This window comes from Pinus tabuliformis, chromosome X (assembly GCF_031772625.1).
Source record: "Pinus tabuliformis cultivar Carrire ecotype Pingquan chromosome X, CPIR1, whole genome shotgun sequence".
NCBI classification, from domain to species: Eukaryota; Viridiplantae; Streptophyta; class Pinopsida; order Pinales; family Pinaceae; genus Pinus; species Pinus tabuliformis.
Genome location: NC_142308.1, coordinates 941,106,380 through 941,129,918, shown reverse-complemented (window position 1 = coordinate 941,129,918; position 23,539 = coordinate 941,106,380). Strand labels below are relative to the sequence as shown.

Here is a 23,539-nt window from a genome sequence, read left to right as displayed (position 1 = left end):
TGAAGGGTATTTTTGACAGAAAAGCTAAAGAAATTGATTTTAAAGCTGGAGACCTGGTGTTAAAGTGGGATACTAGGAGAGAAGACAAGGGCAAACATGAAAAGTTTGATCCTCTCTGGCATGGCCCACTCGGGATTATAGAAGTAAGGGCAAATAATACATTCTTCCTGGAGAATCTTGATGGTGAAACTTTACAGCTGCCTGTCAATGGGTAGTACCTCAAACATTATTTCCAATTTTGAATCACGAATACCTTGTCATTGTAGATACCGGAGTGAATTCATTGTACAGTTTCCATAGAATTAAATTTGGCAAAGCAATATATGACTCCATGCCCGAGGTGAAGGCACTAATATGCGGTTCTTAGTGCTTCTATGGTAAAAGCACTATCCCCAGGTGGAGCCAGATGTTGTAGCATCCATTGTCATTTGAATTTTATTTTTAATATTATCACAAAAATAAATAAAAAATAAACAAATATTATGTTTAAAGTTTTGAAAAATCAAAAGAGAATTTGAAAGTCCGAAGTAGTGATTTGATTTATGCTATCGGCGGCATTCAAAGCAATATAAAGTGGGCCCGACCCATCTGCTAAAACTCGAGCGGTTCTATGAAGTGTGATCAAATGATAGCTTAGGAGGCGGGCAAAGCGCTCTACGGGGGAATAATGAGCACGAATTATAATTCAGGCTCAACCCCCACAATTGACCATGACATCAACACCGTTGACAAAGATCTACGACCCATGATTGCTGTGGTGGTTCAAACCTGATGAACCTCCCATACACTCCCCACCCCCGCAGTGGGCCACCCACACCGTTTCACTATTCCTCACCTCCTCCACGTCATCTGCCACTCCATTAATTCGTTACATTAATTTTAGGTTTCCCTCCGTTTGGCTTACCATATATAAAAGAAAAGTAAAAAAACCCTGTTGCATTAGTCATTTGTTTTCGGTAACGAGCAGCCTCCTCTCCAGTTCAACATTCTAAGTCAGCAACTGTCATCAAGAACTGTTATCTACAAACACCATGGCCAAACAAGTAAGTTCTTCCTCAATCATCCATACCCCATTAATGGACGTTGAATGTGATATTTTTGATGCCCTATGCACAATTAAGCGCCTTTCACTATATCAAGAAGTCACTTAGAACAATAAAAAGTCTCCTATATTCATGGCAATGGTTAGGTCAGGTGTTTTAGCAACATTTGTCCCAAATACGTACTTGTTCCCTAAATTCATTCATTGGTTAGCCTCAGCAATGTACCCCAAGAAGTGTTTTGTAATGAATCAGTCTGGTGAGAGTGTTTTCCAAGTAACCTCTCAATTAATTCATGAAGCTTTGAATTACCTTGTATCTGGAACTTACACCACCTTTACTGAAGACTCTTTGGTCTCATATTATGATAACCTGTCATCCTAGGAACTTTCTTATGCTACCTCATTCCTAGCTCCTAAATCTGGACAATTCTCTCTAGATGGAAATATGTTCTTTTTAGACATCTTTGTAGTAGATATAAGACCAGTGTTACAAGTAATTTCTAAAATTCTGGGGAAGGAAGACTCCAAGAAGGTTAATAAAGCAGTGTTGGGATTTTTCTCTTTAATGATGAAACCAAAAGTAGTACTAGATATTCCAACATTTTGGGTAGACACTATCAATACTAAATTCATGACTCTACCTCTTACTGGGTCCTTTAAGTTTCCTTCAATTATCACTTATTTATTTCTGTATCAGAATGCTGAACATTTTACTGGGTTGGGACTAAATATTGTTAACATAAATAAAAAGAAGCAATCAGTGGTATTCTGGACAGACCTGATAAGGGGTGATCCAGGAGATGGTGGCTTGTTTGAATTCACTTCTCTATTCCTTCTAGTGGCCTACAAGATCTTGAATGGAGCCTTGCCCCCAACATTCCTTCCTAAAGCTCAAGAATTCCTTCAATTGATTAAAGATGTGAGGTGTGGACACTGGTTCATATTTGAAGAACATGCAGAGCTCAGACTTTATGGAGCCTCTATCAAACCATATAGGTTACCGAAATTTGTACCAATGAGGCTTTTTGCTCTTGAATTTATCAAACAGAGCTTGAATGTGGATCAGGTCCATTTCATTCCTATGAAGAAAGGCTATTTCTTTAAATTTCCCAGAGAAGTAGGACCCTTCATTGTGAACACTAGATAGGTTGCTCAAGAGGTCGAGAAATTATTGAATGATATGTGTCATTTACAGGTGGTTGAGTGGGCTTATGACCCTCATCAAATTATTTCAAAGAGGTTGGAGAATGGATATCCAGCCTTTGTGCATGAGAGTAGACCAAAAACAGAGAAAATGGCAAATGGAGGTTTACAGAACACCCAGGGGACAGAGATTGAAACCCCTAGTATTTTAGAAAAAGGTGTCAAGAGGGCTAGAGAAGATGTTATTGATTTGGATGAAGAAGAATTAGAAGCAGCAAAAAGGACTAAACTTCTGGATGAAATGTCTTCAGCACAACCTGGTTTAGTAATTCAATTGGGAGAAACAGAGGGTGCACTAGCTTCTCCATCCTCTAGAGAACCTGTTCATGATCAGGTTCCTTTGATTCAAAGTATGTTTTCTCAAATAGTTGAGAGAAACCAGAAAGTGAAGTTAAATATGGAGGCTCAAGCTGAGTCTCAAGTTGTTCCTGAGCAAACCAGATTTTTATCTGCTATGGATTCGGTGAAAAGTCAACTTAAAATTGCTTTCTCTCATCCTACTATAATGTCAGTTGGGTCCACCAATAATTTCAAAACTGTTAATTTGACTGTTGATACTCATAAGCTTCCAATGCTTGACAAGATCAATTTGCACAAGCAAACTAGGCAATTGATTGTAAATGATTTACATAAAACAAATGCAGCTACTATTAAAGCAGAGAAAATGTTAAATAAAGAAATTCAACAAATGAAGTTGGAGAAAGCCAACTCCAGGGCTATGAATTCCCAGGTAGATGAATTAAAGAAGATCATTGTAAAAATAGGTATCAACCTTGATGATCAACCTGCAATACAAAAATTGTTGCAATCTGCTAAGTCAGAGATTGGGGTTTTAAAGAAGAAATTGAATCTGCCTACAGGGGAGCATCCCATTGCTGCAGGGATAGCTGAAGTTGAAAATGAAAAGGAGAAGTTGTTACAGGATGTATTGCATAAAGCTGAAGAAGTTTCTTTACTTAAAGAATCTTTGGATAAGCTACAACAATAGGTAGATACTCATGTTTGTACAATAGTAATGCCAGCCAATACAGAGGATCCAGTAGCACAGGTATTACAGTTGGGAACAGAGTTAAAAATGGTTGAGCATGATGTGAAGAAAGCACAAAGGGAATTAGAAACAGCCTGTAATTTATTGAATTTGAGCGAAGAAGAAGCAAAAATGGAAAAGGAAAACGCAAAGAAGTACAAATAAGATCTTCTAATGGCTGAAGAGGAAATTAAAAGACTGAAGGAGAAAATGAGGGGCAATATGTCCTTAATTCAAGCCAAGGAGATTCTATGGGATGAAATCATTGAAATTATCAAGGGCATTTGGGAGTTCCTTGTTATTATCTCTTATGAGAAAGCAATTGTCCGAGGCATGGAAAGTGTGGTTATGCAAAATAAGCAGAAAGATTTAGATATATCAAAGTTTGAAAAAAGAATGATAGATTTTATTAATTCTAAGTCTGCTTCAGAACTAAAGGAACATGACATGCTAGATAGAACACTATGTGCAATAGATTTTAACAAGATGATTGTCAGAAATATTTACAAAAATACTGCTGAAAAGAAGATACAGGAGATAAAGGAAGCAGTTTCCAAGTTTAACATCGTGTTTGATAAAAAGGTTAGAGTTGGGCTTCCCTCTTGCTGGGATCTACAAGGAAACTTGCTACCATGGAAAACATATGAGACTTTGCTAGCTGAGGCAAAAAGCAAAGTTGACAACACTCATGGAAAGACAACAGTATTGAAGGGAGTCACTATTTTGAATTACCTTAATAAATATTTTAAGCTTCTATGGATGGTGAAGACTTTGTTTACAGATAAGCCTACTTATAGTAGGATTATAGCATGCAGAATAGCACTCGACAAATTGGAAGAAGCACCATAGTCAAATGTACCATTGTGGAGAAAATGAAAAGACTGGATGATAGAGCAGACCAAAGATACACCAGCAGGACCACCTACTCAAGCCACAGATTCGAACAGTGATCAGCAATCACCAATCATAGTTTAATTCCTTTTTACTTTATGTTATCTTATTTCTTGAGGAAAATGAGGTGTCTTTTACCCTCCAATGTAATGTTCTGAAATCACTTTTTACTTTAGACAGTTAGAAAGTAGTTAAGTAGTTTAACAGTTTTGGTAGTTACCAATTGTCTCGTGATGTATAAAAAGAGGGAAAATTATGGAAGAAGGGTTCGAATTTTGAAGAATCTAAAGACTATACTATTTTGTACTTGATAAACTGATGATTAATGAAAGAATTAGGTGTTTTCCATACATTGTTGGGTATGATTTTGTAATTTCTCTATTATGTGTCATTATGTCTCTTCCTATCTTTAAATATGGTAATGATGTTGCAGATCTTTGTTTGCTTATGTGAGTAAAGTTAAAATTCCTTAAAATAGCGCTCCCATATTTAAAACTCGTTTCTCTATATTTCTTCTAAGTTACAGATAATAGTTTATGTCAAACACAGCATATTGTCTTTAATTTCTCAAAATATTATTCACATAGCATTTATATTCAGCATCACATGGCACCTTGAGACGTTCATATCAGTTAAATATTAAGGGTTTAAGAACAGGTCCTTCAAACTCTTCAAATAAGTGACATGCATAACAAAATTTAATGTCTTAAGCACAATTTCTCCACAGCCTAGAAATTGGAACCTTAAGGGACAATAGGCAGCATCAAATGCCATCTTGAAAATCATCTGCAATATTCAAAGGATATTACTCTAGAGTGGAGCAGGTACAAAGCATAAGTGGGCACTAATAAAATAAAATGATTTATGCAAGCCGAAAAAATAAGGGGACCTAGGCCTTCGAGATCCAAAGGTACTAAATTATGGGACAAACTAGCACAATTATTCCAAAAATATGATAGGAAAAGGGGACACGTCAAGAACACTTTGCAGGGGTGGAGCAATCACGCCTTCAAAAACCTAATCCTCAACAAGCTTTGGATGTTGTTGTTGGGATTCATTATTTGGGATTATGCAAAGAACGCAACATAAGAATCTGTAGGAATGAAAGCCAACGTTGGGAAGGGGTTTGGAAGAGAGTGGACAAGTGTCTAACGGAGACAATTTCCACATACATTTGGAACAAAGAAGAGAGGACATGTCCATAGGAGGAGCACTTTATCTTTCAACTTTGGGGTCTCTACTTATTATGAGCTCCACCGATAGATCGACCGAAAACATGTCTCCCTCCTCGTACGAGTGAGTGGTCACCTCCTCCACTAGGCTCGTTGTGGTGGGGCCTTCAAAAACTCTCTCCCTCTCTCTCTCTCTCTCTCTCGATATATATATAGGATCCCTAGGTTGGAACTCCAACAATGCAACAAGAATTTGGGGCCTACTCAAAAAGGTTGAAAGGGAGAGGGATTTTCATTAGCTTATTGTTGAAGGAGACTCCTAGTTAATTATCAACCTGATTGCAAAAATTCCCTAGGGCTCATCGGTTCAAAAATGATCTCCAAGCTAGCAAATCACACATTTTCTAGCCTGCCTCCCTTCTCTTTTATTCGACCCCCCTCCTCCATTATCACCAATCATGTCAAGAGAACGACTAACAAAGTGGCAAACTACTTGGCTAACACATGAATTGTATTAGATACAAAGGACCTCAATGAGCAGTGGACTCTTGATGCAAGCAATCAAATTAACAATGAATGTCACAAGTGGCACTGAAAGATTTAGAACTCAAGGATGTTGGTGTCTAATGGTAACTAAGTCATATTCAAGGAGGCAAATAGGTGGAGCTAAATCACATGTATACATGGCAGTGCGCAGACAAAAAAAAATTTGGTATCGAAGAACAGTTACTCCCATGCATGTGTTTTGGCCATGTATGTCAATGAATATGATCTTTTTTGAGGGGGCACATAGTATATCTAGAATAATGTTTGGACATGTATTTTTGGATTTATAGTTCAAGAGTTTCAAGCCAGGTTTCTACTACATCTAAAAATGGTTTTTGTAGGCCGTCCTTGGTTGTTTTCATTGTATGTTATGTACATTATGTTTTAATATTTTAATATAGTGAAGAACTTTACAAATAACAATAATAATAATAATATATTTATAGAAGTTTGTAATTAGAATTAGGAATTGGAAAACTTTGTTACAAACAAAGTTAGATATTCATATCAATTTGAATTACAATTGATGAATACCGGTTTTTTATGAAACAATAAAATTGTGAAATCTTTTTTTCCAGTTTTTTTCATGATTTTGTGTACACTAATGATGATTTTATACACACAGTTAAAAAATATTGCAATTTTAGTACCCCATTGAAAATGTGTCGTCTTAGATTACAATCTCAAAAAAACTATAATTTTAGCCTTTAAAAAAATTGCTCTTTGGTAGAATTACTCTTCGGTTTAGAAGTTCATTTATAAGGTTTGTTAGCCATAATATTTTGTTTATAATGTCGTAGTTGAAAAATATTGAAATTTAAGATTTTTTGTACTAATGATATTTGATTTTGATTCCATTTTTGAAAAATGTTAATTTTTTTTCAAAATCATGCTATTTACTCTTTAACATCATGGTTGAAAATTGGTAGAATTTAAGGTTTTCCATGATCATGATTTTGGTTTCTAATGCCATGGTTGGAAAATGTTGGAGTTTTAACCCTAAAAACATAGAGTAATGTAGCATTACCACTTTTCAATTTCTAGGTGTTTTTCATTTTTTATGCTCAAAAATAGGGTTTTTTGGGCTAAAGTTTTCATTTTGAGGTTATAGTGCTCGTTAAATTGGTAACATTGTTTATTATTTTAATCATCAACATATAGTGTACACACTCTCCACTTTATTGATAAAAAATAAATAAATAAATAAATCGTACAATCAATTTACTTTAAATATTGATTTTTAGCACAAGAGGGTTATTATATTTAAATGCAAGTACAATAACATTTATAGTTTCTTTAATGTAACATGCATAGGATTTGATACAATAAAAAATAAAATACAGAAACTTGGTAATCCAACTCAAGGGGGTTGTCTCTAATTAAAGTTTATAGAGTGGATGCATAGGGTGATTTATAAAGAGTAAGCTTCAATAAAACAAATAGACATAGTATAATGGAATAATGGATGGTATATGGATGAAAAATGAAGGTAGGAACTTCAAGACCAAGAGCCTAATCACACCTTGGATAAATGAAATTAAGAAAGCATAAATCAAAGAGGGCAAGCATATTTCACAAAACTAAAAAATGAGGATAAAATCCTCAAATTTCTCTATCCAAAAGAAGCATAGTTCATTGCAAGGCAATTTACAACATGCTATAAAGGTTACCTAATACAAAAATCAACACATGAAAGTATAATACACAATTGAAGCCTCAAAAAAATGACATTACACCTCCAATTCTCCATTTAATTTCCAAGCGTATGATGTACAAACAAAGGCCAAGGTGATAGCTCCTCAATCCCTAAAAGTCTCAACAACCATTACAATGGAGAAAGAGTTCATCTTTATAAAGTGAGCCTTTTCTCTCTTACAATAAACAAACTAATTCCATTACAAGTAGAAAAAATAATATAAAATTAGAGTAATTAGATCCCTCAATACATCGTTGGCCATGTCACAACATGTGGACAACCCTCTCAAAGAGAATTTACCTTCATCCAAAATAGGAAAAATATAATATCAAAGTTCTCCAAGAGAGAGCCTACAACTAAAATTAAGCGAGATAACTAAGTCAACATGCAAGATGTCCACAATAAATTCGTCTTCCAATAATGGTTTTATGAATATGTAATAAAATAATCTCAACCTATGACAATGCATTGAGTGCACCTAGAAGAGATCACAAAGTGTGCCTTTCAATGTGCATGAGAGATAAAACAATCAAATATTCATCCTAGGATAACACTCCATAACCAACTTCAAAAAATGGAAATGGTCCATAAAATACTTATAACTAATTTGCATGTGTGAATCCAAAGGCAACCAACTCCATGGATGAATATGCAAGATGCAAGTAGATGGAGTGCTCCATAAGAAATGTAGTCAAACCCCAAAATAATGAGTGGGGCATCTTCACAAAATAAATTGAATAAGATGAGGGCGAATTAGGGTTCTAACCATCCCAAAATCCCGCGTAATAATAAAATATATACCTCCAAGAACAACAATAAATGTCTCCATAAGTGTACCCTCCAACAATATGCTTAAATATATAATAAGAAGACAAAGCAAGAGCATACAAAAGCAATGTGTGGCCCTCCAAGTATTGCACATGCCTATCAAGAAAAACCCTCCATAACCACCTCAAACATAATAATATGTGCCAAGTCAAAGATGTGAGGGTGCTCTAAAATGAAGGTCAAAAGATGGTAAATGTCACTATAGATTTAAAGGTGCACCCTAAAAAATTGTGCCATGCAATTACCTTAACCACCTAACAAATGATAAAATATCTCATTGTGAAGTGCACCCTAGGAAGGAATGTCACGGCGATTAGAACCCATCACTGTCATAATAAATACCATGTGTTGTTTCCTAATATTATTAACAATTCTTCAAACCATGTGTGTAAGAAAAGTGTGCCCTAGGAGAATGTGTTAAGCTCTCCAACAATAAAATAATCATGAATGAAATTGTGCCCATGAGAGCACTCCATCATAAAACCTCAAATAACACCTCCGAGTGGGAACAACTATTAATTTGACTACTAAATAGTTTATTCAACCTCAACATGTGTGCACAAGGGTTGATGCTCAAATAAAACCCTAGTCCAACTTTCCAATATGTTGTTTCCCAATATTATCAATAGATCTCCAAGCCATGTTCACAAGAGACAATGCACCCTAAGAGAATGCACTAACCTCTCCAACAATAAAATAATCATGAATTAAATTGTCCATGAGAGGAGTGCTCCATCATAAAACCTCAAATAACCTCCAAATAACCCCTCGAAGTGTGAACCAATATTAATTTAATCACTAAATAGTTAAATCAACTCAACATGTGTGCACAAAGGTTAATGCTCAAATAAAACCCTAGTCCAACCTCACAAAAGTCATCAACAAAGTAAATTAACATGAACATGTGTGCAAATGTGGGGTGTGCACTCCAATAAGTGTTGTACCATAGAAATAAGTTATATCTCATAGTAAAGAATACCATGATAAAAACTCAATATGACATAATAGAAGCTCCACTTAGGTTTGAACCTAAGGTGCACCATCAAAGAACTATAATCAAATAAACACCTCATCACACCTTAGAAAAGGCTTGAAATCCAAGATGTATGTAGTAACCCATCCTCTACTCTAACTCTAACTTAAAAAAATGATAACAACGAAATGACATAATAGAAGCTCCACCTAGGATTGAACCTAAGGTGCACAATAGAACTATAATAAGATAAACACCTCATCAAGCCTTTCAAAAGGTTTGACATCTAAGATGTGTTTAGTAGCCCACCCACTGCTCTAACTTCAACTTAGAAAAAGTACATCCACAAGGGTACTAACAACATCAAACATGTTTCACATAGGCAATATCCAGCAAATGTTATAAAATCAAGTCATATCACCTAGAGAAACCACCAAGGCAAGTGCATACCACAACATGTCAATCTAACCACATCAATCTCATAAAAGACAGGTACAATAGAAATGTTAATCCATCCAATCATCATGTCTCCACCACACATCAAATAAAAGGAGGCCATGTGGAACACCCCTCCCAGTGACAACCAACATCATCACATCAACACACCATTTAAAATTCACTAGGAAACACCAACAATCTCATAAAACATTTAAATCTTAACTCTATCATCTAACCCCTTTAGGCATTAAAACCATCATCCAAGATAAGCAAGTACATTCAACACAAAGCTATAATGAGACAACATGCTCCATAATCATTACATATGTGACCAAATGGGTTGTTAACAAGGCAAGAACATGTGAAACAATGTTACGAACTTAACCAGAACTAAATCTTAATGAGAACTCTAGTCCAAAAAAACCTCTATTTTTGCTTAAAAAACACCCTGAAATTGAAAAATGATGATGCTACATCACATTTTTTAAGGTTAAAATTCCAACATTTTTTAACCATGGCATTAAAAACCAAAATCATGATTATGAAAAACCTTAAAATCCAAAAAAAAACAACCATGGCGTTAAAGATCAAATAACATGATTACGAAAAGCTTTAAAATCCTAACAATTTCCAACCATGGAATTAAAATCAAATATCATTGAGTACAAAAAAAACCTTAAAACTTCAATATTTTTCAACCATGACAATATAAACCAAATATCACAACTAAAAAAAACCCTTAAAAATCAAAACCTAAATCAAATATTCATTTTACTAGGAGCAATTTTTTTTAAAGGCTAAAAGTACAGCGTTTTTTGAGATCTTAGGCCAAAACAATTTGACCTATTTTCAATAGGGCACTAAAATTGCAATACTTTTTTAACTATAGATTATAAAATCATTAGTATACACAAAATTATAAAAAGTATTTTTTTAACTATGGTTTATGAAATCATTTACACAAAATTATAAAAACAACCTTAAAAAATGATGTAGCGCATTTTATCACCATCTTTTGTATTTCGGCATGATTTTTCATGTCTTTTGCAATCATGATATTTGGTTTTTAATACCATTGTTGAAAAATATTGGAATTTTAACCAATGAAAAAAGGGTGATGCTACATCGCGACTTTTCAAAATCAACATGAAAATCATGATTTGATACAACCTCCAAAAAAAACAAGAAATTGGTAAAGTTTTCGTCAAGTAGATAACATTGTTATGAGAAAACCGCCAAATCAGCAAGCACAATCATCCAACCAAAAAGCTCCATTAATCACCCAATACCCAAAAGAGAAAAGTCTCCATAAAGATGTATTCCCCAATTCGATTCAATACTACAAAATACCAAACAACAAATCTCCGTCATGATACAAATCACGTGGAGCCTTATACAACATGAGGTGTGCAAATGGACTATTTGTAATGCCCAAACTTGTTCACGGTTATGGCAAATGCTTCTTCTGAGTTTGAAAACACTTTCAAGATAATAAACTAAAACAAACAAAACATGAACCTAAAAAGAATAGAGCCTAGCGTTGGATGAGTGATGGACTGCTCTTCGTAGACTAAGAAGCACATTCAAGGTAAAAACAATGACATTAACAAGAAATTCAGCCGAAATGCTTCTTCTGAGTTTAAAGCACTAAAATAAAACAACAAAACATGAACCTAAAAAAATAGAGCCAAGCGGGACCAACCTACATAGGGAAATCTCTAATACCGCTGTTCAGGAACAAGTCACTAAAATCAGAACATACTCGTAAATTTTTAACAGGTTTATAAACAATGTTCTATTCTTCATAGTAAGAAGAAAACATGAATGATTAGTTAATTCAGGCATTTTTGGATGTTATTTATGGATACTAGGGGTGATCCTACCTTTCGCTATTTAAATTTAGCATTCATTTGGTAGTTCTCATATGGGCCATAAAACTTTAAATTTTGACAGTCATACGCATCTTTAAGGAATGCAACTTTCTTTGATGTGAAATTAAAGAAATCGACCATCAAAAAATATATACATACACGAAATACATTACGTTTGTTTTTATCAAAATTTAAGACCGATTTATGCTTTCAGTGTAGAGTTAATATACCATTCCGTAACACATAAAAAGAGAATAAAACAATCTATCATGTCGAAAAAAAGAGTAAATTTTATCAGTAGCACACTAACAACGTACTATTGCTGAATGCAGCCAAGAAGTTTCAATATGATGAATACGTGCCAGCACCCATTGAACTTCTCAACAATTCCAATGATTGTAATTGGAACTTCAGAGGAAGCAACATATATACATACTGCAAAAAGTCAGCATTCTAGATTTATTTTAAATTTGTATGCATATATACTTTCAGAAGGCATAGACGGCTTCCTATGGTGTAATTCATCTGGAGGAAGCCCCTGCCCTTGTATGCAGTTGGTAAGTCCCACTTGGAACGACTTTAACAACACCAGGTAGCTCTGCCAAAAAATAAAGTGTTGTTAGTGGAATTTTGAAGGAAAATCTTCATTTTGTAGACTTCCATATCTTAGCTTTACAGTGGGAAAATTCACTTGATTGTGCAGGTAAAGTGATTCAACAATTACTGATTTGATATTGCTACTAAAAATTTCAATTTAAGTTATATAAGTGGTAAAAATCAGTTTGTAAGGTATCTATAAAATTCAGGAAATGTAGTTGTTCCCAAGAGGTTCCCAAGCAATTATTGGACTAAAAGTTAATTTATACATGTAAAAATATGTTTAAATTAAACATAGATTGCACACATACCTAATGTTTAACAAGTCACAATATAGCTTTTTAGAAGAACATTTCAGCTCTAGAATGACCCAGTTAGCCCTTCCCAAAGTCTTGAATTAACAAATCATCACACCTCTTGCATTGGAAAACCCAGAGGTGGTGTAGACCAGCATTAAATCCTGGTCTACATTTGCAGGGCATAAAGTCTATCATGCCCTCTGAATCATTTTTCAGGTTTCATGGGTATCAAACAGAGATTGTTCTGCCAAGAAACACATTCTACAACCCAGTATGGAGGAGATGTGTAAGTTTGTCAGTCCAGTCCATAAAGTTGAAATTGCCCCTAATGTCAGCCAAAATAAAAATCTAAAGAACCATACAAAACATATAATAATGTCGGGTTAAACAAAAACTTAAATAACCATATAAATAAACAATATTTGCAGAGCATAAAGTCCATCATGTCCTCTGAATCATTTTTCAGGTTTCATGGGTATCAAACAGAGATTGTTGTGCCAAGAGGCACATTCTACACCCAGTATGGAGGAGATGTGTAAGTTTGTCGGTCTGTCCACAAAGTTAAAATTTTAGCTAATGTCAGCCAAAATAAAAATCTAAATAACCATACAAAACATATAAATAATGTCGGGTTAAACAAAAGCTTAAATAACCATATAAATAAACAATTAAAAATCCATTAACACAACTAACTGGAAACGTGCTCTTCACTTACAAGTAATTTCCATATAATGTCGGCCCTAAACAAAAATGAAAATAACCATATAGATAAAAATTACAATACAATTATCTCATGTGTTTTATCATAGACGTTGAATTTGAATGGATCATAAATTTACCTTGAACAAATTTTTTTACCACATTAAAATTCCAAATTACGTAAAACTTTAAACATGTTTACTCTTTACTCAATACCATTTCTTAAATCAAAATAAAAAAGTTAATTCAACACAAAAAATCGAAAATCTTGCTCCAAAGCCTTTTAAAATTCCTTTTAATTAAATATTTGTAAAACGAATCTTTAAAAGGAAAACAATATCCTATGGATATATTAAAATCCTTAAAGACATAAATATTTCCATGTGAAAGTTGTAATATTTGAAAATATTAATTTGATGTAGTTTTATTATCATGCCATTAATATTGAAACATTAATATTCATATTAATATTATTATTAAATCTAATATTTATATTAATATTATTAAATTTAATAACTCTGGATTAATATAATATTAAATTCAATATAGTATTAAATTTGTTAAATTATAATATATACCAGCCTAGATCCATCTAACTCTGGATATATCATGCGCCGTATCATGCACCGAGAGGTATCAAATCCCTTGAGGTGCAAACCTTCTTTTTGGAGTGTAGAATTTTAGGAAAGGTTTGCACCTCGAGAGATTTAATCCCTCTCGGCGCTTGATAGATCCAGAGTTAGATGGATCTAGGCTGGTATAGTTATTGCGGGTCTTAAGCAAAGGTGGTATTGTTACAGTCATGTGGGGTTGGGCCATTTGTTTGGTAACTTTGTTTGCATATGTTCCATCGACGAATGTAAAGCCGAACTAACCAAGACGAGAATCATTTTCGAGCAAATTACATCTAGAATTTAGATAAGTCGTGTGTATGTAAAAAAGGTAAAAGCATTCTCCGCTATCCCCAACATATATCATCACTATCACTATATCACTAGGTATAAGAGGTTTAAGGCCTGTAGGAACTCCTAATATGAAAAACAGCTTCAATTCCCACAGTAAAAAGATAAAGCATCTCCACTGAAGGAGAGAATCCCAAAAGATTTCAATATCTAGAAGATTGAAGGACAGAAGTTGCAGTTGTAAGACACACATGCCACGCATAGAAGCCCAGAGACTTCATATCCATGAACGAGTAGAGCTAAGCACAGAATAAGAACTCTCTACAAAAATATGCATACAAAGGAATGTCCTTGTTTTATCATATAAATTCAAGATTCCTTTGGCTTTTCCCAGCAACCCTTTGGCCATATTACAAACGGATTCCCTTTGGCCATATTACAAACGCATTCCTGCTTATCCTAACAACCTACTGTAACCTGATTTGTCTCTATCTATCCTAGGGAACACAAATTTATAGTCAACATAAAACTTTAAAACAAAAGACCCTTTACGTTTTAGAAAATAAAAGGACAATCTCCTTGAGATCTAATCTAAATCATTTATTGAAGCCTGTCATTAATTCTTTTAATCACAAGCAAACTGAATAGACTTATGAGTTTAACCTCTGTAGATATCGCGAGAAAAACAGTTGCATTAGTATATTCCCTCCTAGAACATACTCTTACCCTCCGTACCATAACCCCTTCCTGATGACGTCCTTGACAAAGGAAAATCAACGTACCCCCATAACAGTAGTTGAAAATGCCTTTGTCCTTATCGTAGCTGGACCAGTACCCACACCCAAACATATCCATGCAACATAGTTAACAAAAAACCCAGCATATTCTGGATAAAATCAAAATGATTAGTTAACTCTATAGTTGCATGCTGCTCAAAGTAAGCAGTCCCTTCAAAGTTCCATTCTGTTCTAGCTAGCAGTTGGACTAGGTACATTGCTGATAAATAGACTCTTTCTGCAAGAAACTCGTTCTGCATTGGAGAATAATTTATCTTTACAACTAGAAAACTTTTAAAGAGGAAATTATGTTATAGTCTTCATGATTATTTAATCAAACACCAGAGACAAAAGGAGCATAGAAGGCAAATCATAGAAGACAACAATTATTCACAACAATAAAGCAAGAAGCATCTATTATGAAAATCCAGGAAGGAAATATATCAGTGGCATACTTGAAAGAGAATCCACTTGCTCTGGAGTGAGTTTTGCAGAAAAGCCATTCACAGTGTGCTTGTAGCTATACAGGATAGCTTTCCTAGCTTCTTCTTCACTGTCATCATCAACAAGAAATGTTTGGAGCCAAAATATCAGAGACCATAACAATATGACCGCACAAAATGTAAGATTGAAAATAATCGATTTCAGTTGCAAATCCTTTCTACAAAATACATAACAGAAACTTTTTGCTTTCCTAAAGGTACGAGACACTTGTGAATGCAGTGCCCTAAGAGGGTAATTATTCCAAAATAGCTCCATAACACAGGATGAAAAATAACAATATTTAAATATTTTAACAAACTTTGAATTTCCAAACCTCGATGACAAACTCATCATTATGTTTCTTGGGCATTGTACCCTTAATGTTGTGTAGGTAGATCAGTCCAGTCAAGTCATTTAATGTGTATCAGCTATGAAATACTTCATCAAAATTATTCGATAAAGGAGTCTAATCGTATTATTAGCTTTCCCATGTGTATATCTGACTATGAAAGAAGAAATAAATAAAGGAAATGTGTTAATATCCTTCGATCACTAAAAGTGATTAACTGGTTTGAATATTACATTGGGTATGATAAAACAAACTGGCCCAAATAGGAGTGGCAGTAAAAAGCAAGAGTGAATCCCCATCCAAAGGGGAAAATTACTTTCGATAAGAGCAGAAACAACATGCAGATAATAAATTGCTAAATAAGGAAACATAGTCACCATGAAAGAAGAAACACATAAAGAAGTGTGTTAATATCCTTAGATCACCAAACAACTGGCTTGAAGATTACATTAGTTATGGTAAACTAAAGAAACATGAAAACACATATCCACTATGCCTAAAAATCATAGGAAAAAACATAGAATAGGGTACAATATAGCTGTGCATCAAGACACAATTAAAACTGAAGCAACAGACAATTGCAGAAAATGACTTCCCATCACCGTCAGCTTCTATAGAATGATTACAAAGTCCTAAGACCAGGTAAAACTTAGGAGACATTATCTGGTGCAGATAATTTTTGCAATTGTGCTTTGTTGCATAGTGGTCCGGTAAGGACTCCTAAAATGGCAATAGAAGGTGTCTCATTTATTCAAAAATAAAATATAACCAAGGAAGTAAAAATACTGGTCACAGAGACTTGACAAGGAGTTCTAGTCCTTGTGGCTCCAATGACCATTCAACAAGGCTTAAAGACGACCTAATGGGTTCAGCCTACAGCCTAATAGTCCTAATTGATGATTAATATCTCGTATGTTTTGAGCAAAACGAGGCTACTGGGATAGCTTTGTCCATCTACAGATATAAATGGCTAGCCAAATGAAGTAACATGGTCAACTACCTTATCCTGCAAATCACCTGCTATGAAGGTTAGGAAGCACTCCTTAACCAAGAGAATTAAACATATCTGGCCCTCACTCCCATACATGAAGATATGGAGAATTGCCTGCGTGTCAAAGACTCAAAAGAAATAATAGATTTGACTCTTAATCTTATATAGACAAGAGATCCAGAATTATTAAGACTCTTATTCTACCTCTATCTCCTCCCAATACAGTCAAAATATACACAGGTTTTTATGCATGTTGTGTTCTGCCTCAGTGCTGAGTTGGTATAAATAGACTAGAAATTTTCCCAAAGAAAGTCGCTCTATGGGACTGACATTGTGTAACGCAGTGATGAGCAATGATATGGAATATGTAATAAGTCTTTAGTGTAAAAGGCTATTTTCAGATTGATAATCTGAGAAGGGTTATAGTTCTATGCAATGTAAAAATAGTATTAATGCATGTCATCTTGTAAAGGCTAAATAATATCCATCATCGTTAGATCACAATTAGGAACATCTGGAAAGAATCTATGGTGCAAGGTTTAGCCCCTCTGGAAGGTTTCTCCTATCTCTTCCCCTATTGGCTAGCTTATATACAATCATTCTCCTAATAGTTGATAAATGCATCCATTTCATGGTTTTTGTTTTGGACAAGTCCACATGCAAACATGCATAACCTAGGCTTGCATCTTTAGTTTTCTCTCTTAATACAGGTTAGCTCATAAAATGTTGTTTCTCCATAGATATGCCAACTCTTCTTGTGAAGGTAGAACTCCTTATAATTTTTTTCCCTGGAGCATATCTTCTAATATTTCAAGCTCTTGAAATTCATGAATCTTTTTGCAGCACTCTTTGAATGTTTGGTTGAATTATACCACTATATTTCTCTTCTCAACTTGTGTACTTCATTCTCTCTTATTACAATGGAGTCTAGACTTATTCAACTTATGGCTCTTACATTGGGTCCAATTAGAATTCTACAAGTAAAAGGGAGGAGAACGCACAACAAACTTTTTGTGGTCATCCTTCAAAGATAAGTGTGATTTGAAATTCTTGAAATGCAATTTTTTTTTCTCCTTTGCAATATTGAAAGAGATCACATGGACAACATCAAGTCAAAATGAAATTCTTCATTTTGTCGAGACACCCACAATTCTTTGCAAGGTTTGAGTAGGCACGTCTTTGTCATAACAAACTAGGCCCACACAAAAGAGTTCAAATGATTATGCTCCAATGGATATTACAGTGCAAGAACATATTCCCTTGATGTGTTACTCAACTTGAGTTTTATTCATGACCCCTTCTTGTAGAGGCCATTTTTCCACTAGTCTCATACTTGTACAAGACTTGATGCACGGCACATATCGCCTAAGATAGATATCCTTATTTGGCTCTTTAAGCCTCAGAGGGACTGGGGATACTTGACTACTCTGCGCTCATCAATGATTGTTCTACAATGGGTTATTCCCCTTCCTACATGTTTTCTATAATGCCCAATCTCCTGCAAATAAAAGAAAATTCCTGGTGTTATAACATCAATGCAAGGTATGATCATCACATTTGGACTATTCCTCTTAAACTCTCAGATCATAACTATACTTATTTCTTGAGAATTATTTCTATGTAATTTTTGAGGTCATTATCTGTTCCACTGTTTTTGACATTACTAGCCACGCGTTCTAAGATTTCCTTAAACGTAGATCAGAATTGTTAAGTTTTAACATCAATTCTAAACCAAGGCAAAACATCACAGAACCAAATATCAACATATTTTAAGACTTTGCTACTGGAAAGTTGGGACCTATGTCACCGCATTCAATGCATTTTTGGTTGAAATTTGAAATTTACCGAATCTGGAGGTTTTTCAAACTAATTCAGCCCCAGTTCAGTGAATCTCAAGTTGAACCTGAACTCAAGGCAAATAATTTCACCATTAATTGAGTAGATTTATTGAAATTCGATCTTGAAATTCAGAGAAGTAAAAAATAAAATAAAAAATCAAACCCTAGCTGTCCACTCCACGTGGTTTTCATTTCCCCCAAGGTTTCAGCCACCCAATGGTAGACTCGTTTTCATTCCAACCCAATTTCCTTCGCGATAAATACAGGCTCCAGAGCCCGACACCTGTTTTCTTCCTTTACCTGACGCCAACAGCCTTTCCTATGTCCCTACTAGTACTCAGTCCAGACTCGTTTCCAAGCACAGATCGAGGGTTAGATCAAGGAAACCGAGGGTTAATTCATCATTCACATCAGCCTCCAGCCTGTAGGTTCCTTTTTCCAAAAATACCTTGCTAACATATACCCTACAGTAATGACAAACCTAATTTATAACACAAGGTAATTTTGTTCAATCACTAACACATATCTCAATCACCATGTACTTTTTACAGGATCTCAAATTGGCCTTGAAGGTATTAACTATGCACAATTCAAGGCATAAAAGGGAATCTCTATATCCCATTTGATCATGATGTACATTTTCATTTTGTTACATTCTTGAACTTCAACATCAATTCGAATTAGAACCAGGTGACTTAGGTTGGGACAACATAGCGCTCTATCTTTTGAACTAAGTTGCACTGAAACAGATATGGGAATGGATACAAATACGGGGTTTGAAACGGATACGGCAAATTTTCAAAAAATCTGGATATGATACAGCAAGGAAACGACATATATATATATATATATATATATATATATATATATCATCATCATGAATTCAACATAAACAAATCATCATCATCAATTCAGCATAAACATTGTCATCATCATTAGTGATTATTATAACATTCAACTATTATCATGATCATTAGTAATGTAATCAGAAATGCTACAGCCTTTGTGCTTTCGGGTCCAACTCCTTAAAAGAACATGTCATGCATGGCAGACGGTATCTATCTTCCTTGCATGGCAATTAAAAGGCCCATGGGGTCATTGGGATATTCTGTCAAGACCTATTTGAACATTTCAATCTTCTCGACGTCAGCGTGGTCTCTTGACTAAATGCAGGCAAAATATTGGCTAGAGAAGATTTGTTATATTGGAGGGATTTATGTAATCAAGAGAAAAATCAATGACAATTAACAAAACCTTAACCAAACTGAAAATTAATCGCTCAAATAAATCTATTTACCAACACATTCATCAAACCCTTTTGTTTGTAATTTTGAACATCTATCTTTTTCCAAGAAGTAAAAATCCTTGATAAATATATGGAGTGCTGTTTCTAAAGATTTAGAAGAGACTTTATGAGACTGTGTTTATAGTGAGTTTATTTGGAAATCTGATTTCTTCATTTTTATTATTTATTTATAGCTATACAAATTTTCATGCTCTTTAACATTTTAAGGGTGGATTTTGATCACGATTTTCATGGATCCATTTCCAAATTTCTGGAAACGGATCCAAAAAATTTAAAAACCTTGGAAACGTATCCAATTCCAAATCTAAAGTTTCTGATTTTTTGAAACGGTACAAAAACGTTTTTATAGCGTTTCGGGCAAGAATCGTATCCGTTTCTGTTTCGGAAACGGGGATCCAGGTTTCTGACAAATTCTTCAGGCGTTTACGGTAACTTAGTTTTTGAAGTTTGATCTATTATGGGACTAGTGGAAAGGGATTTCACTCTCAAACTTACCAGGTGACTTAGGTTGGGACTATATGGCACTTTATCTTTTCAAGTTGGATATATTATGGGACTAACGGACAGGGATTTCACTCTCAAACTTTCTTGAGACATGAGTATAGATGCACTTGCCTTTTTTAAGGAGCTCTCTTATCCACAAGTGGAATTTGTTGATAAAAAATGTAGAAAACACACGGTTTTTTGTTCATAGATTAACAATTCTTTTCACTACCCATTTCCACCATTGGACAAAAATTGAAGGTCAAACCCTGGGAACTGGCATAAATTTACGAGGCAAAGACCTCTGAAAAGGAGTACCAGACGGTAGATCTAACATTAGGAAGTCTCTCTACGGACATTGTCACGAGGAATGCACTTTCTGCTCGAGATTGGATCACCAACTTCTATGCTTCATGCGAGAGGCTACCGACGGAGATGTATCTTCTTCGCAGGCAGCTACTAAATTACAATTTGCTACCCGATATTGCATATGGGGTTTCTCCCATACTATATTCTTTACAAAGTCTGTGGCCCTTTATAAGTTTATAGTGATAAATAAGGGAAGATAATGATCATATTTATTTCCAGTAGGACATCATCCAGCAGCACCTTCTACACCACAGTTATGCTGCATACAGCCTTTGACACCATAACGATGTAGGCTGCACCTAGATGTCTTTCTTGGGAAATACGTTAAACAAAATTGCATCAGTTCGTAACAGCACCTGGTTTGCCTTATATATTTCAACCTAGTAGGGTTCTTATATCTTCAGAAAATTCACATCAACGCTTTTAAACGGGTATGCATAGGTCGGGGCTGCCCTCTGTTCAACGCATACAGGACCAGGATAATGTGTTCTTTTCAGTCAACACTATCCCCCTATTTCCAAGCAATTTCGTTGGATCCCTTTAGAGAGGGTGACTTGCAATCTGCCCTAGGTCACCATGACTACTACAAGGGATAGACCATCATGATCAAAATCTCATAACCTCTGAGTGCAGACATCCCAAGCCATGGTAACCTTTGGGCCTTGTCAGCCCAAAATCAAAATCACCATTGAAAACCAGGGTTTAAAGAAGAGGTTTTCTACCTCCTAATTAACCTGTTATTATTAGGTTCTAGATTATTTTCCGGCTTAATTGCTTTTGCGATAGCCTTATTCCTCGACTAGATCAGCTCTCAGAACAGGGCTAAAAAAAAAAAAAACTTGAAAATTAAATAAACGCGGTTCCTTTACACCTAAGATTTCTGCGGGAAACAAACCCGGGGATCAGATCAATGCTAAGCCCAATGCATGATACAGATAAAAAGGGTATCTGCACAATCCCCGTCAGCAACACAAATTTTCAGGGTAACGCACATCAGCTTTACCAACAGCCACCATTTCGTGTCAATATCAAATTCAATACTATTTTGATGGGATGCTAACTAAGTGAATTCTACATATTCAGCTCTACCGGAAATGGAAACAGAGCTAAATTTTGAATTAATGGACCAGAGAAACAGAATCCCCAAATGCGTATTGTGTGTACCTGCCGAGAACAGCAGCGAGAGTCTTTACGTGGGTAGCTTCGGGATCATCCTCGCCTACTGCCCTGTCCATGTACACAATTTGCACGCTGCCTTTATCGGTCTCCTTCGTTTGTTCTTCTTCGTGTCGGACGTTCGCCATGACTGTGGAGATGACAACCACGAATGTTAAAAACAGCAGTAACACTCTCTTAGCTTCCATAGCTCTCTTGTAGTCTTATTGTAAATATACAGGGGCTTTATGCAGTCGAGCCCTTGAAGTTCGATGTGTTCCGTCGCAAACTGCACCAATAAGGGCGGACGGTTGGATGCCGTGATGTGGACCTATTCTAGGTGACACGCATCCATCGTGGAGGTTGTTAAAGAGGCGTTAATTTCAATCGAGTTATCTTTCTTTTCACGCGGTTTCTATATGTGACATTCCCCCACTCACTTTGGGGACAATTTGTTTCAAAGATTTTCAAGGGCCAGAATGTGGGGACAAGATTAAATTGGAAGGCTTTTCAATAGTAACGATATCAAATAAATTATTCTTTTCGCGTGAAAATAAAAAATAATTATAAATTTTATGTATGTTTCACACATCACGGCTTTTCAATAGTAACGATATCAAATAAATTATTCTTTTCGTGTGAAAATAAAAAATAATTATAAATTTTATGTATGTTTCACACATCACAACTTTTATTAGGTTAAATCTTCTACTATGTTAAATAGTAAAGAGATTTTAAATAGAAATTTTTATCCATAAATCAAATTTCTAAATATATTTGGAATAGCATACATAAATGATACTAATTCATTAGAATTATAATTTGTGTAGAAATTATATGAATAAAATTTAATAGTATCATTTATTTAAAATTTACATATGAATTATAGAGAGGGAATTTAAATGAATCATTTACTTATAATTTATATAAAAGTTATAGGGGGAATTCAATAGGACCCTTTACTTTTTCATCTCAGGGATATTATTCTTCAAATATAATGAAATTGTTTTACAATGGCACTTCTTCTTTTTTAAGAGGGTAAGTGGCCCAATGCTTCAAACAATTGCAATTAGTTTTTTTAAAAGTAATCAAAATATAATATTATTTTATGGATATCATTGTAATCTCCAAAATATATATATATATATATACCTCCAACAACAAAATTTTCTATTAAAAAATATAACGTACAATAATCTTTTACCATAAGAATTATAGGGATACTGAGTAGTGCACATATGAATTATGATGCAGGACGCCATATGCTAAAGAACATAAAAATAAATTTATTTTTTGTCAGCAAAAATGAGAGAATGCTACTTATTTAGCATTGAATTTGCTATAATAAAGAATCATACCTGCATTGAATCAATTTTGATCCCCAGATCCTATTGTCATGCCTTCATAATAAGTAGCCATAAGGAACACATGTAGGTAATATCAGTAAATGCAAGCAAGGAGAGCCAACAATAAATGCAAGGAACCGAAGTAGGCAGCGAAAGTGGAGTAGAAAGTAAGAATATTTTCAAGGGAAACCATGAGGATTGGTAAGTAGTATTTGTAAATCCAAGGAGCAAGAGGATGGGGGGTTGATTCAAATTAGAA

General features: G+C 34.7%; 1 protein-coding gene across 1 annotated transcript; it reads right to left on the bottom strand.

The window, feature by feature from the left end:
* Positions 1-11,935: 11,935 nt before the first annotated feature.
* LOC149142806 (Proteinase inhibitor, propeptide) lies at positions 11,936-22,232 on the bottom strand. Its single transcript, XM_089447748.1, has 3 exons — positions 21,944-22,232; positions 15,416-15,513; positions 11,936-12,285 (listed from the first exon to the last, which is right to left on the bottom strand). The coding sequence occupies exons 1-3, from the start codon at positions 22,141-22,143 to the stop codon at positions 12,209-12,211; spliced, it is 375 nt and encodes a 124-aa protein (XP_089303874.1). The 5' UTR covers positions 22,144-22,232; the 3' UTR covers positions 11,936-12,208.
* Between the last annotated feature and the right edge of the window lie 1,307 nt (positions 22,233-23,539).